General features: G+C 43.6%; 1 protein-coding gene across 1 annotated transcript; it reads right to left on the bottom strand.

Annotated features, from left to right (window-relative positions):
* Window positions 1-686: 686 nt before the first annotated feature.
* On the bottom strand, window positions 687-8,582 carry IDI1 (isopentenyl-diphosphate delta isomerase 1). Its single transcript, XM_014609044.3, has 5 exons — window positions 8,413-8,582; window positions 6,581-6,747; window positions 5,111-5,203; window positions 4,009-4,139; window positions 687-3,576 (listed from the first exon to the last, which is right to left on the bottom strand). The coding sequence occupies exons 1-5, from the start codon at window positions 8,553-8,555 to the stop codon at window positions 3,259-3,261; spliced, it is 852 nt and encodes a 283-aa protein (XP_014464530.3). The 5' UTR covers window positions 8,556-8,582; the 3' UTR covers window positions 687-3,258.
* Window positions 8,583-15,048: the final 6,466 nt, after the last annotated feature.

Below are 15,048 nucleotides of genomic sequence, written 5' to 3'. Positions count from 1 at the left end.
TGTAGTCAAAAAAGAGAGAGTGTTTTTGACTTTATGGATTCCTATTTGAAGTCTCTGGGTTTATCTTGTGAATCAGGTGTAGGTGTTTACACATCTTCCAGTGCTAATTATCCCATGGCACCTTAAAAGGATCTTGTGGCAACCTTGTTGAGAAACTCTACTTTAAGGTTCGACACTACCCTGCCTTATGCCTGACTTCAGACTAATGTGGCTCTCGATTTGGTCATAGTAAATTAAAGTAGCTTTATTGCAGAAATGGGCGGGGAGAGGGGAAGCAGTGTTCTGCTGTTAATTCGGGCTTGTAGGACTTCTGACCATTCTAATTCAATGCACTTTTTTTTTGTTAGACACGGGCAGGCAGGGATCAAATATGTTACTCGTAAACTGCAGCACTAGGTTTAAGTTACATCAAGGTCTCAGAAACAACTGGAGAAGAACAAATAAGACAACAGGCTGAAATTACTTTGAAACCAAATTGAGAGTGTTTAGAACCATTTAAAAGTTCATGCAAGAGACCTGGCATAGCATGCTATTACATAGAGCTTCAGATCCTAGAATTACCCTTTCTTCAAAAAAAAAAAAATAAAAAATCCAGTGATTTGATGGGAGGAAAAATGGCCTATGTTTCAAGATGATGTAACCTTTATCTAGGCATTTCAGATACAATTCAGACTGAATGGAATAAGTTAATTCAAGTTGTTTTTTATTTTGGAATTGTAATTAAGTTTTAACAGTTCTCCACAGCCAAGTAACTTGTGTCCTTGGACAATGAGTTACAAATACGCAGTAACAAAATCCCAACACACATTTTATGTTAAAGTTTTGAAGAAGTCAACATATTTTTTTGAAATTTTCAGGGGTACCCTTTAGATTCCTTATAAGCTATTCACATTTTAGGGAAAATGCATGTATGCATTTAAACAACACTTGTGTTCTGTGCACTTAAATATTTTAGCAGCAAGAATGCTTTAGCTCAGTGCTTCTTCAGCATTTTTTGGACTTGAGGACCACTCTATAATTTCTGCAAATTGAATGGCACTGGTTCAAAAAGTAATTTATAGATTACAGTGCTTACCTTCCTTGAAGAAGGGCCTGGTAGTGGGGACAGGGGATAGTCCAGGTAAGTGCAGGCTCAAGCTTGTCCCTATCTGCTCACCATCTTAACACCTCACATCTCATGGCACCCCACAGTGGCCCCAACCCCCAGGTTGGAAATCACTATTTTAGCTTAATAATTCAGATGTTAGTTTCATTCATTTATTTTTTAAATCTACATTTACATACATGCTTAAAAGAAGAGACATTGTGCTAGTATATTTACAGGAAGATGTTTTTAAAAGCCAGCTACCATGTTTTTTCACATACCACATGCCCCTAAATAAGACATACAGTTTTAAGAAGGCAGAATAAAGAAAAACAAAACATGCAGAGTTGGGCCAAAAGCTGATTTGAAGGGATTCTGACTAGTTAAAAGCTTGCTTTAACCCTTTCACAGCAGCTAAGTTAATAAATTTTGCAGCAGCTGTGAGAGGGTTAAAATTGTGAGCTGAAGACAAAACACCTTTCATAAATGAGCCTATGAACTTCACTCCATAAATCTATTGGATACAAAAAATCATGAAGTTAATACTGATATTGGATTTATGACACATTGCAACCTGCCAGACAAATGCACCAGGTAATTTGCTTTTAGCTGACCACTGGCATTCCTTCCCACTTTTGTCTCCCTCCCATACCCCTCTTATCTTTACCCTTTGTATTCCAACTCATTTACATCTTCACAGACTACTTGTTTACTTTAGTTTCCTTCCTACCTTGGAGAACTCATAATAGCAGCAGTCTCCCAATGCCTGAAAAGGGGTGTTTGTGCTTGAAAGCTTGCAAAGAACTTCTTTCTAACTATTTAGTTGATCTAATAAAAGTTATCACATCTGCCCAAAGGACCTTGCCCAAACTGAAGACCACATTCCTCCCCTTCCTTCCCCTTGGCTGGGAGAAACAGCTGACAGCTGTTATACTGTCCTTAAATTTTTATTTTTGTGCTGCAATTAATTTCCTTGCTTACGATACGTACCTGAATTTTGGAAGGCTGAATTTGGGGAAAAAGGTGGATGCGGTATGTAAATATGATATTTTAAGTTTTAGTATTTAATGCATCAAATCAGAAATGATATTTTCCAGTATCTAGTCCACAAGTACATTGGAGCGTAAAGTAAAGCTGGTGTTACATACTGCTGACATTTAGAAAACTAGTTATCAACCAGCCAAAGAGGGGGAAAATGTTATTTAAAAACCCAGTACATTCCTTGTGTACATCACAGTTGCAGTAGAAATGATGCCTCTTACAACAGTATTAGAACTTAGCATGTAGCAAGTAGATTTTTTTTTATTGAGACTGCAGTACTAGTCCTTGTGAATTTCAAGCTTGCATTAATCAATCCAGGAAATCTTAAATAGAGAATAAACCTTTGTCTACAGGAGGTTGGTAACTCCTTTATAGAAACTTCTTATAGGACACAGCTGAAACAAGATACAGTCTATATAAGAATTTTAAGACAAACTATGAAAAGTTTACTTTGTGAATTAGATGGAATTCTGCTTATTTTCAAGTACTTTTTCCCCTTGATAAGTCCCTTGAATATCAACAAGGAAGCCAAAATCCATTTTTATGGAGCCTGCCAAGGATCAGCTGGATTGTTGGCCAGTGGGAAACATCGCAAGGCCAGTCGGTGACCTCGGTGCAGTTCTAATCCTGCCACACATTCAATTTAAGGCATGATGGAAACAAGCCACCAAAATATTATGCAAGAAACATGTAGTTTTTTGGTGGTTTCCTTTTTTGTGGTGCCATCAATTCCTTGAACTTGTGGCCCAGTTACCATTTAAGCAGCAATTAACAGGCTAATTGCACTGTAACTCTTGCCAGGGGCCTCATACATTGATCAGTTACTTTTGGACAAATGTAACGGCTGACACTCACTTTTAAAGAAAGACCAATAACTGAATAGACTCAAACTAAATTATGCTTCTATTGTTGGTGCAGGTCCTTCTACCTTAGGCTACACAGAAGAACAATTTCCCCACCAACATTACACTTTTTCAAAAGAAAACAGAAACTGTCCCCTTTCATAGTAAATTCCCAGTAAATTCCCACAAAAGATGCCCCAGATGTGCTATCTATCAGTCCTTAGCTATAAGAATTAATGTTACCATAGAGCCAACTAGTGTGGTATCCTCTTCTTATGTGCCTATGCTTTTTTACATTCTGTGTATATTTTTGTGATCAACAAATCTATTAAGGGTTTTCAAGTTATCCCACCACCTAAAAAGAAAAGTCTCTGCTACTAATTTGAACCATGGAGTAATCTTAATTTCATTTCTTGATGCTTTTTTCAAGAGTTGTTTTAGTTCTTTCTGTGTCACATAACAGTGGCTTTTGATTTCATTAGGATCAGGACTTAGTGTTACATCTTTCTGCACAAACAAAATATAATCAATTTCATGTTCTCCCCAGATTCCGTCAGACTTGGCCTTGTAGTGAATTCGTGTTAAGTAGCAGATGTCTTCTGGAGTTACCTGCATACAAGATTATTATTAGTAAGACAGCAATAAGAAGTAGAGAAAACTGGTCAATATACTTAAATTCAACTTGAACAAAATTTTTGATAGTCTTTCTCCAGAGTCACCAACCAATTAGTTAAAAGACACTCTAATTAACATTTGAGGTCTGGGAGTATTGTAGCTTATTTTCAAAAGCTAATGAACGAGACATCTTATTCATACAAATTGTTCAGCTGCCTTCTTTTAGACTGAAGATGACAAATACTATTTAAAGGCTGTGAGGTAACAGACAAAATTTTTAGGATCTTGAACACAATTGAATTTGCAAGTTATGCTACATGTCTCACCCTGATAATTACTGCTTGCAAAATGCAAATAAACAGGTCTGCATTTGTTGGATTATCCTTTCACAACTTAGCCAAATGGTACCAAGATCCTCTCCATTACCTGTTCCATGGGAATTCCCAGTTCTGCTTTTAATCGTCTCTGCGCTGCTCTTCGTACACCAATAGCATCACCTTCTTCTAATTCTAGTGGAGTACTTAGCGGATGACTGCAACAAGTATTGGTAAAACAATCTGCAAGGAATAAGTTTTCAGAAAAGAATAATGTTGCAAAAACCAGAATGTAGAACGCCAAGGCTTCTCCAAAAAAGTTTTGGACTTTTTCAAAATGTAATTAAAAAAGAACTTGGCAGAGATGTTCTTCCCCTGATAATATTTCTAATGGACGTATTTTAATGTGACTGCCTATGACTGTCTTCTTACCTTCTGTAGAACAGCATAGGGCATCTATTGTTGCCAAGTCAGCCAAGGAACGAACACCATGCTATATATAGCTTGTGGGCTATTCCCAGAGCAGTTACTGGCAATTTAATAAGCAACAGATGCTAGAGAATACACTTCTTCACAGCTGATTATGTACTCCAGTTAAGTAATACCAATTGGTGTAACTAAATACTAAAGATGTTAAGGAGAAATCAGAGGCACTGGTTTTCAAACTTACAAGCCTCTGATTGCCTCCCCAAAACATTCCTCTGCTCCACTTCACCCTGAGTTATTTCAACTATCCCTTTCCAAGGGCAATCCAAAAGGACTAAGCTCAATTTGTATGGACTTACGTAACCTCCTTTCACCTTGTTTTGAATCCCCTGTCCACTGAAAGCTGTAACACATACACCTTATACTTTCATAAGCAAGTATAAACAAGCAAGGGACAAGTTTTCTAAGCCTCTAATTTATGTTCACATATATTTCCCTTTTTCCAGAGCCTGCAACAAAGTAGGTTGTTGTTTACTAAAACTCATGTTTCTCTGATCCAATCAGTCTTTAAGGTGCCACCAGCCACTGTACCCTATTTTCTTCCTCACTTCAGGCTTTCACAGCTAATCACTTCTCTCTCCATCTATTAGAGAAGCACATGCCTAAAATTAAGTAACTTTCTTCTGTCAGCGAAAGAGTATCCTATAGTTTGTATAAAGAAACTATATAAGAAAATGAAACGGAGACAATACAACTCTTTCATTTGCAAGAAATGTTTACATACTTACCTGGAAAGGTAATTTTAGCATCTGATCTCTGCTGCAGCAGCAGTTTGTCTTCTGTATTGAACAGGAAAACACTGAAAGCACGGTGCAATAATCCTAAAGATAGACGTAATATAAGTGAGTCTCCAAAATAAAGGATTCATGCAACAGTGCAATACAAGGGCTATGTTTATGGGACCTGAACAGACGCACGATGTTCAAGCTAGATAACAGGAGACACTTCACTGTCAGGGTGTCTAGGAGCTGGAACCAACTTCCAAGGGAAGTGGTGCTCGCCCCTACCCTGGGGGTCTTCAAAAGGAGGCTAGACAGCCACCTAGCTGGGGTCATTTGACTCCAGCATCCTTTCCTGCCCATGGCAGGGTGTCAGACTAGATGATCTGCTTAGGTCGTTTCCGACCCTACTAACTATGAATCACACACACGCTGAAAAACTTTTTAAAAGAAACTGGTAATAACATTTTTGAACGCCTTAGCATCAGCTTTTCCACAATATCCTAAAAATCTGCTCTGAATTTTTCACTGAGCATAGTTAAACCCCTGTTCAGTCTGATGTCCCCTCAAGTCTTTCAGACCATAGGCATGTATGCATGCACATACCCTACTGTGAAGTAAATGAAAGTAGGTATATCACATGCTCACTGAAAATTAGGACTGTCAAACTATTAAAAAATCCTGATCGTGATTAGTTACGATTAAAAAAAAGTTAGTCACAATCACGATTTTAATCCCACAACTAAAAATTCAGTTATGCAAAATTATGCAGGCACTTTGTATGGTTGGGGGTGGGTATGGGGTATGTGTTTGTAGGGGAGCTGTGGGTATGTGGGGGGTCTGGATCCCAGGGAGGGAGGGATCCCCACATGCCCTGGCAGGATGTAGGGTACTGTGGGTCAGGAGTGAAGGGCTGCAGGCAGCTGTGGCTTGGGTGTGAGGGGTATGGGCATATTGCTGCCCCTTTACTGCAAAGAAGGGCATGTACACGGGCACTTACTACAGAGCAACTGACATACTATAAATCCCTATCATTTACTCTGGAGTATAACTTGCTGAGTGCCCATCCCTAGGGCCTACTAAGTCCTGTTCCTGGCCAGGCTCAGCCTTTCATAGTTCTGGACAGGCTGTTCAAATCCCAGACCAACTCTGGACGGTCCTCAGATCCCAGTGATAGAAACAAAATAAAGAAATGAAGTAGATAAGAACTTTCACATGAACTGATGGGCTTGTTCTTCCTTTCCCTTAATAAAAAATGTTCCTAGTAACTGCTAGAAGATAAATGGAGTTTACTAATTCTGCTATGAAGTGTCATTAATTGGCTCTACCAAAAATGAAATAAAATTCAATCACATTATTATGCTTCCAGCTGACAATTACTAAAGAAGAGACTTGAGAGGGGATATGTTAGATTGTCAGAAGCCTCGCAATATAAATTACAATCACTGATATTAATTTAAGAAAGACATTTGAAACTACCTTTTTCAATGTTTTCATTCAGATGGCAATTTTTCTTAGTGTCTGCACCAATCTTGTTGTCATTTTCATCAATAAGAATGCACATCTCAGCCAACAGCTGCACCTGCTGCTCATCAAGACTGTCTGTGTTTACTTCAGGCATTGTTCCGGTACTACGACTGAAAACACTGATGGGAAAGTGAAAATTGTTACTGAGCAAGTTCAATGCCCTGCAAATTTTTAAACTTAAGTTATAAAACCTTACATGGCAGGGTATTTCCACAGGGGGCACAGCTCATTTTACAAAGCGAGTTAAATTTGTAATAACGCATATTTAGAGGAGACGCAATCCCTAGTTGTTTCGTTTTTTTTGGAATGAAGAAAATGATAAAGGCAGCTAATATAAGAAGAGTTGCTTCACATCAACAGAGAGAGAAGAAACTTCGTTTTTTCTGGATTCATGTGTGCCACGGTTATTAAAAAGGAGAGCGGGAAAAAGGTTGGTTGTTTTTTTTAAGTGAGTTTGTGGAAAGGATCCATCAGTAGCATTTAATGGAAGAATAAACGATTCATTTTGGCTGTTATTCCTGTAATAGGTTGGATTTTCATAGATAGGATGTGTCAGGCTAAAATCCAGGCCAGGATATGTAATATTCACTCTATAAATACAGATGTAATACATTTCTCACTAGGACTCCACTCACTCTCTTCTGGAAAGAGCACCATCTCCTACACAGCAGTCCTCAGGCTTGCAGACAACAATAGGACACAACTGGAGCCTGTGGAGATTCTCTAGGAAAGAAAGTCTAATACAAGATTTTATAGCGTGTGCACTCCCGAACTGTGGGGTCACGCTTTCCCTTATGAGTGCAGCTTAAGCCCCCATGACCATGCCTCAGTTTCAGACAAACTACTGCAAAGACCACACATGCTACTAGCAGGAACCTTGGCGGATTAACTGTGGGAACCAGTAGTTATGTTCTGGCTCCCGGATACAAATTACACAGCGGAGGAGCCTGTAAATACTTGCAGGATCAAGACCTTGAGATTTCATCAGTCAGATAGGAGAGAACTAGAAAGATGTGCAGATTGTGCAGAGGGGCTATGGTAAATACAGGTCATCAATTTGCAGCATTAGTCCTCAGGAACGTGATCATCTTTCTCCCCTAGATACACCCACTGAATCAACTCTGCCTTTGACAAGTACCAAGTCCTGACTCGCATTTTGGCTCAGCTAGGACGAGTGATTATTCAGTTACCAAAGAGCGCACAAAGTAATTCTGGGAGCCAGGCATTTCAAATGACACCAGCGCCGCTCGCCCCACGCGCTCATCCCCCCGTCGCGCAACTCGCTGAAAAGGAATTCTCTAATAAACGAGCATTTCCATCGGCCCGAGATCGCTCTGCACTTTCGACGCGGTATGGTCTGCCCTTCCCTTCGGCTCCCGCGTGGACTAGAGAACGAGGACGCCTATTTTAAATTAAAACTCTGTTTCTCAGAAAACTGCCCGTCTCCTTGATCTGGAGCGCTTAAAACATCTGCTGTTGTGAGACTCGCGTGCAAAGCCCGGCCACTGCGAGGAGGCTGTCGAGCCTGTTTAGCTTCTGTTCTTGCCGAGGAGCCAGAGGCCTCTACTGGCACGGTCACAAGCGCGTCTCTCTCCTCTTGGTCTTCCTGCTGGTGCTCTCCCTGCGCCGCAACTGGCTACAGCACCGGGAGCCGGCATCGCCCAAGGGCCGCTCGAGCCTGGGAGGTGCAAACTCTGCCGTTTCCTTGCGGGCAGACGAGACGGCTCCCGCGGTCACGCGTGTCCAGCCTCCCCGCCCCCAACATCCCCCGGCGCAGACCCTACCTTTCCGGCGGCGGCGGCAGGCGTGGGGCCGAGCAGCGGTGGCGGTGGCGGAGGAGAGCAGAGGCGCGCGGGAGGCCGCAGCCACCGCCCGCAGCACTAGCAGCAGCAACGCGAGCGATAGCCCCGCGCAGCGCGCGCCACATCGCCTCGTGTGCCGCGCCCGCCAATGGCAGCGCGCGCCGCGCCCGCGTCACCGCATCGCCCCATCGCGCTACCCGGTCCCGCGGGACGCGCTCGTGTCAGAGGGGGGAAGGAACGCTTCCAGGCATAGCCAATCAGCGGGGCTGGCCTGTGAATGCTGGCCAATAGAGGTAGACTGGTGAGGGGAGGGGAGGAGAGACGACCAATGGGGAGCGCGGGTGGAGCGGAGGGGGCGGGAATGAGAGCGAATGGAGCAGAGCCCGTGTACCTCGGGGCCTGGCTAGTGCGTGGGCGGGACGGGGCGGGGCTGGCGCGGTGTTGTCAGGGCAACGGCACTATTAGTGTTGCTGATTGGCGATGGGGTTGGGTGTTGTTGTTGACGCCTGCGCTGTGGGGGTGTGAAAACCGCCGCCGTTTCTTGCATAGATATTTATGTACATAAATATACATGTGTATAAATGTGTATACTTTACACATTACACACACATATATACATATACACACGTACATATACACATATATACACACGCATACACACACATACATACACACACACGCTCTTACGTATATAAATATATATAAAAGAAAGAGCTAATATTTTCACGTTTCCGAACCATAGACTTTAAGAACAACGCCCAAAATCATGAGAATTGCCAACGCTGCAGTTACCATCTCTCTAGGATCGTTTCGACCCTTGCACGATGGACGCTCAGTAATAGTAAAAGTGTTCGAAATGTGGGATCATTTCTGAGGCAGCGAATGGACGCGGCAGATGCAAAACTGTGATGGGCAAGTTTGTCTTTACCCTGAAATAAAATAGTTTTCTGTAGTATACTGTTAACTATAATTTAGATTATTAAATAGTATTAGCTTTGTAGCTAAACACTAGGCATGACCTGCAGCAATGTTGCTGACCACAAGACAGAATGATCTCTAAGCCAGCCATTTTCTTATGTCAAGTGCCTTAACCATTTTGTTAGAAAAAGCAGAAATTAAGTCTGTGTACTGGGTACCAGCTGCAGCTAGGAGTGAGATAAGATAAGGGGGGCCCAGAGGGAAGAAGATGGTACAGCGGAGCACAGGAAAACAGATTGGAATGTGTAAGATAACACTAACTTTTTCCTCTGGAAAAGTACTGAGATTTGTAATGCACCATGTAAGGAGATGATTACCATAAGTATTGCATATTCAATAACCTTGTAGTTTCTTTGTTAGAAAATGTATATAAGACAGCCTCACCCTTAAGTCGTGGCCATTTTACCTCTTTGCTGTTTTATGGTCTTTACTCGAGTAAATAAACTGCAGTTACCCCTTCACCCGTGTTTGTCTGGTCTCTAAGCCTGCTAGACAACGAACACCAGGGAGTTTTCTCCCACGACAAAACCCACGTCGCTCTCAGGGAGTGTTAACCGACTCCTGCGTTTGCTGCCCCCGCCGTCTCATGGCTGCTTGCCTGGAAATAAAGAAATACTTCAACTTTGAGGCCCGGTTCTCGCTCACTCATGAGCGAATTTACGGTGAGCAATATAAAGTAAATAAGAGGCTTATTCGCATACTTATTTGTATATTGTTCCATGTGCAATCGTTGTTCAGCAAATACAACCATTTTGAGCTTCCAATATGATAATTTCATATTTAAGACCTGGCAACGCTGCCCCCACAGGCTGCCCACCCCCCATTGCTGCAGCCGGGCCCTGGCATCCCTGGTCTTTTCTAGGTATTTATTTGGTGTTGTGGTAAAAATGTCTCACGATCTCTTATGCAAGCTGCACAAGGCCTTACGGCCTTGTGTGGGGGCTGCTTTTTCTTTTTCTCCTCCTGCAGTAGATAAGCAGTGTCATAATAAGAAACAGTCCAGGCAACGCTCACTTTGTGATAAGGTTCAAAGCTTCTTGTTAGAACACCTAAATTTTGTAATCATCATACTCGCTTATTATCCTAGAGTTACACCAAAACACAAGGTTACTAAGGGGCACACAGGTCGGGACTGCGCATGCGGCAGGTCTTTTTGCCGCAGTTCCGTTTTAGGACTATGCGTGTACTAAACTTTGCAGAAAAATATAACCAATCACGTTGGAATCTTTTGTTCAGGTTAGCTATAAAAATGAAACCTCGGGCACGGCTTGGGGTCGACTTTGCTTTGAGCATTGAGCTCCACTGTCGATCTGTTTGCGCAAACAATAAAATGGAGTTGGACCCAGCCTGAGTGTATGACTCTCTCCTTGAGGTAAATTGGATTAGTCTCCAGGGGCACGAAACTAGCAACTTGTGCAACAGTGTCAAGGGCAAATCTGCTCCAGATTGTTTTGGGCAAAGCCCAGTAGTCAGGTGCCAGACCTGGACTGAGGACTGCTCCATCCTTCAAGCCCATGCAGCTCTACTGCAGGCAAGGGTCCGCCCTGCCAGACCCCTCAGTCTGGGGCTCTGCATACTCCCCAGACCTGCAGCAGGCATCCTATGCCTGCAGGACCCAGGCCCAGAGGCCTTGGGGTTCAGATGCCCCCTGGTCTCACCCCTCGGCCTAGCCAGCAAGCTGAGGAGCAAGCCGCAGGGTAAGCAAGAACATGGCCCCCCATTGCCACAAGATTGTGCAGTCAAGTTTCCCACATTTGGGTAACCTCACATGGGTCAGCACTGGCAAGGTGCCACTTACTCAAGGAGGTAAATGGGCATGGGAGAGCACGTATCCCACCAGATTTCTGTGCCAACAGCAGGGTTTGGGGCTGCAGCTCGGCTGGACCCAACGCCTGGCAGTAGTGGGGCAGTGGTGTGGAGTTGTGGCCCCCGTTGCAGCAGCAGCACAGAGTTGTGCCTGCATTTACGCATTGCCTATGGCGGTCAGCCTGCCTGCAGACCTCACCCTATGACTGCACTTAATCTTAGCCCACAAGAGGCTGAGTGATCATGGGATCTCCCTCCTCTATTCATCCCTCCCTCACTGGCACAGACACCTGAGCCCCAGTTGGGCAGCAGCAGTGCAGGTCCAAGAGGGACTGAAGTCACCTGTCCCCCAGCAACAGGCTACAGAATCTCAGCTCTGAAATGACTTGGAAAATTGTGCAAGCAAGGGCAAGCAGCCAAGCTGGAGCACAGGCTTTAGCAAGCAGGAACTGGCTCGTTGCTTGCTGGGGATACCATTTTCAGTGTCAGCAGAGCTGCCTTTAGTGATGATTTTAATAGGAACAGCCAGCTCCTGTGCTGTTTCTGCATAAACCCTGTTTTGTACTGCCTGGTTCCAAAGCTTCCCAGTGCTGCACAAACAGAGGTGCTTTTATAACATTCCTGGTACACCGGCATTAAATGTGGAACTCATTGTCACCAGATATTGTGGAAGCTGATAGTTTACCAGATTCAGAAAGGGACTGGACACCTTGGAGGAAAGGGGCATCAGTAGCTATTGAGCATGAGAATCAGCAGTACACCTTTTAACTCAGAACTTCCTAGATGAATGGTTTTCAACCTGTGGTCTGCAGATGCTTGGGTTTCCACCAACTATATCTAAGGAGTCTGCAAAATGTGACTATGATCAATCAAAGTATGTGAATACCCACACTTACAATTCAAAGGAATCCATACCCCCATTTGAAGTTTCCAAAGGGGTCCTAAAACTTTTTAGGGGTCCACAAATGAAAAAAAAAAGGTTGAAAACCACTGTCCTACACCTTAAGTGCTGGAAGCACCTTAAGTGTAAGTAGGAGAGCAACAGTGGAAAACCCCCTGATCAAACCCAGGTCACTCTCCCTATGACCAATTCATAAATGCTGTATAAAAACCTGCAAGGAAGAAAATCCCGTTGCTGCAAGAATTACATCCCAGGCCTCACTCTGCAAACCACTAGCTTATATGAAGACTACACGTGACAGTATGAACTAGACCCTTTTTCCACAAATGCCATTGCTATAGGCGAAGAGTTCATGTTATTCATCATAGAAGAACACGGTATATCCTGGCAGACCCTGACTGAATCAACTGATATCACTTATAATAGTAAAAAGGAATGGGTGATGATATGGAAATTAAGCAATGACCCACAAAAGGCAGATCAACATCATTATGTTACCGTTAACCAAATTGCTCACCAGATGTTTCTCAATGGAAAAAGCCCCAAAACCAAAAACAACCAAAAAAACTCAGACTGGAGAGGTACAAGCACCCCAAAGACCTGGGTTTTACAAGTCCCTTCTCAATGACAGAGTTGAACATTGCTGTTAATGCACTGAAGACCAGGAAAGCAGCTGGCCTTGAACAAATACTTATTGAACAAATCAAGCACTTCAGACCCCAGACTCATGAATGGATCCTCTGCCTATACAACTGATGCACGATCAGTCAAAAAATTCCAACAATATGGCGACATGCTCAGGTAGTGGCACTTCTAAAGCCAGGGAAAGATCCATCTGCCCCAAAGAGCTTCAGACCTCTCTCTCTGCTATGCCAGACATACAAATTGTACGAATGACTGATACTGAAATGGTTTGCTTCATCCATGGATAAACACCTAATTCTTGAACAGGGCAACATTTGCCCTGGAAAAAAATCAAGAACAAGCCAGCTGTTCAATCTAAATCAACATATTGCGGATGGTTTTGAAAGAAGCCAAATCACTGGAGCTGGATTAATTGACCTAACAGCCACGTATGATACAGTTAATCACTGATGACTCCTCTACAAGACCTTGGAAATGACAAAAGATACAAACTCTGCTTGAAAACAGATTTTTTTTGTCAAACTGGATGGGAAGCGAAGCAGGTGGAGGTGACAGATTAATGACTTCCTCCAAGGAAGCATACTTGCATTGCTGTTATATAACATCTATATGCCTGATCAACCAATTGATTTGGAAATAAAATGTTTCACCTATGCAGACAACCTGTGTATAACAGCCACAAACACTGGCTTTGACCATGCTGAAAAATTTCCTAAGCAAGGCATGCCTAATTGGCCTAACCTCATACTAAATCAAAAACCATTTATGCACCAACCTAGTGAAAACACACGTATGTGCCTTCCATCTGAAAAACCATGAGGCGAACCACCAGCTCAACATTGCATGGTCCAGGACTCTACTATCCCACCGTCTAAATCCAGTTTACCTGGGAGTCACCCTCAATTTAACCCTCTCATACAAAGAACACATCATGAAGAGAAAAGCAAAAGTTAGCACTTGTAACAACATTCTATATAAGCTCACCAACTCGAAATGGGGAGCTAGCCCCTCAACCATCCAAACCACAGCTCTGACTCTCAGCTTCTCCTTTGCTGACTATGCATGCCCTGTATGGGAGAGGTCTGTACATGCTAAGAGGCTGGACCTCATTCTGATGATAGCTGCTGATGCATCACAGGATATCTGAAAACTACCGGCCTAAACAGTATGTACCTGCCAGTTGGCATCGCTCCGCCTGACATCAGAAGAGCAGTGGCCAGCAGGATAGAACGATCAAGACAAACTGAAGATGTGAGACACTTGCTGTATGACCATCCCATGGCCCACAAATGTCTGAAGTCACGCAGGAGCTTTCTCACCAGCACTCAACCTCTCGATGCCATACCCAAGGGACACAACTACAGAGGTAGAATGAGAGGCTGAAGAAAATATCTGACAGCAAAAAAATGTACATCCCAGCGGCTGAGTCCTTACCACCAGGGGCTGATGAACCATGGTAAAGGTGGCAATGTCTCAACTGCCTACATACTGGAGTTGAACATTTCAAGGAACTAATGAAAAAGTGGAGCTGTACCATTGGTTCAACCACCTGTGACTGCAGCACAGAGCTTCAGACTATACAACACCTATTTCAATGCCCACTGCTCGAAGGCATATGTACAACAAAAGATCTTGCAAAGTACAATAAACAAGCACAAGCATGTGTAACAAAATGGTCAAATGTAGAGACACAAGAAGAAGACTCTCCTTTTCAGGATCCACTTTCTGCCACTGTGTGACACAGACCTATTTGACGTGCTGTAGGGTCATGGGCTTTGACTCATCACAAAGAACTATAAGCCTTTCGTAATAAGGTAGGCCACTGGAGACATATCAACTGATGTTGTGGGACAAATGAAAAGAAAACAGGAAGAGGGGGTGAGGCCATAGGAAGGGACACTGCAGCAGGCTTGCCCATGCCTGCAGCTGCTCAGACATCCTGACCTCTAGCTGGTGCCAGTTCTCCAATGGGGAGGGGTAACTGAGGGACAAGTAGACCCCCAGATAAAGCAGCAAGCCCGCACTCCATTGGATCTTCTGGCATGTTGGTGGGAGTGAGCCCACCTGCCACCCACCATCAGGCCAGAGACCTTGACCTGAACAGAAAAGACCACCGAGTAGATTGGCAGGCCTCCACCTGCACCAGGTTGCCTGGCTCCTGGGCAACAAGGAGCCCATCATTGGCATACACTGACAGGACCACCTTTGAGCACCAGCCCCACCACGCACTTGCGCAGGAGACAGAGGAATAGTTCAGGGCAATGGTGTAGAGCTGGCCTGACAGTGGA

Source organism: Alligator mississippiensis, chromosome 5 (assembly GCF_030867095.1).
Source record: "Alligator mississippiensis isolate rAllMis1 chromosome 5, rAllMis1, whole genome shotgun sequence".
NCBI lineage: Eukaryota > Metazoa > Chordata > Crocodylia > Alligatoridae > Alligator > Alligator mississippiensis.
The sequence above is the reverse complement of the archived record's forward strand: the minus strand, read 5'-3'. Positions and strand labels throughout refer to the sequence as shown.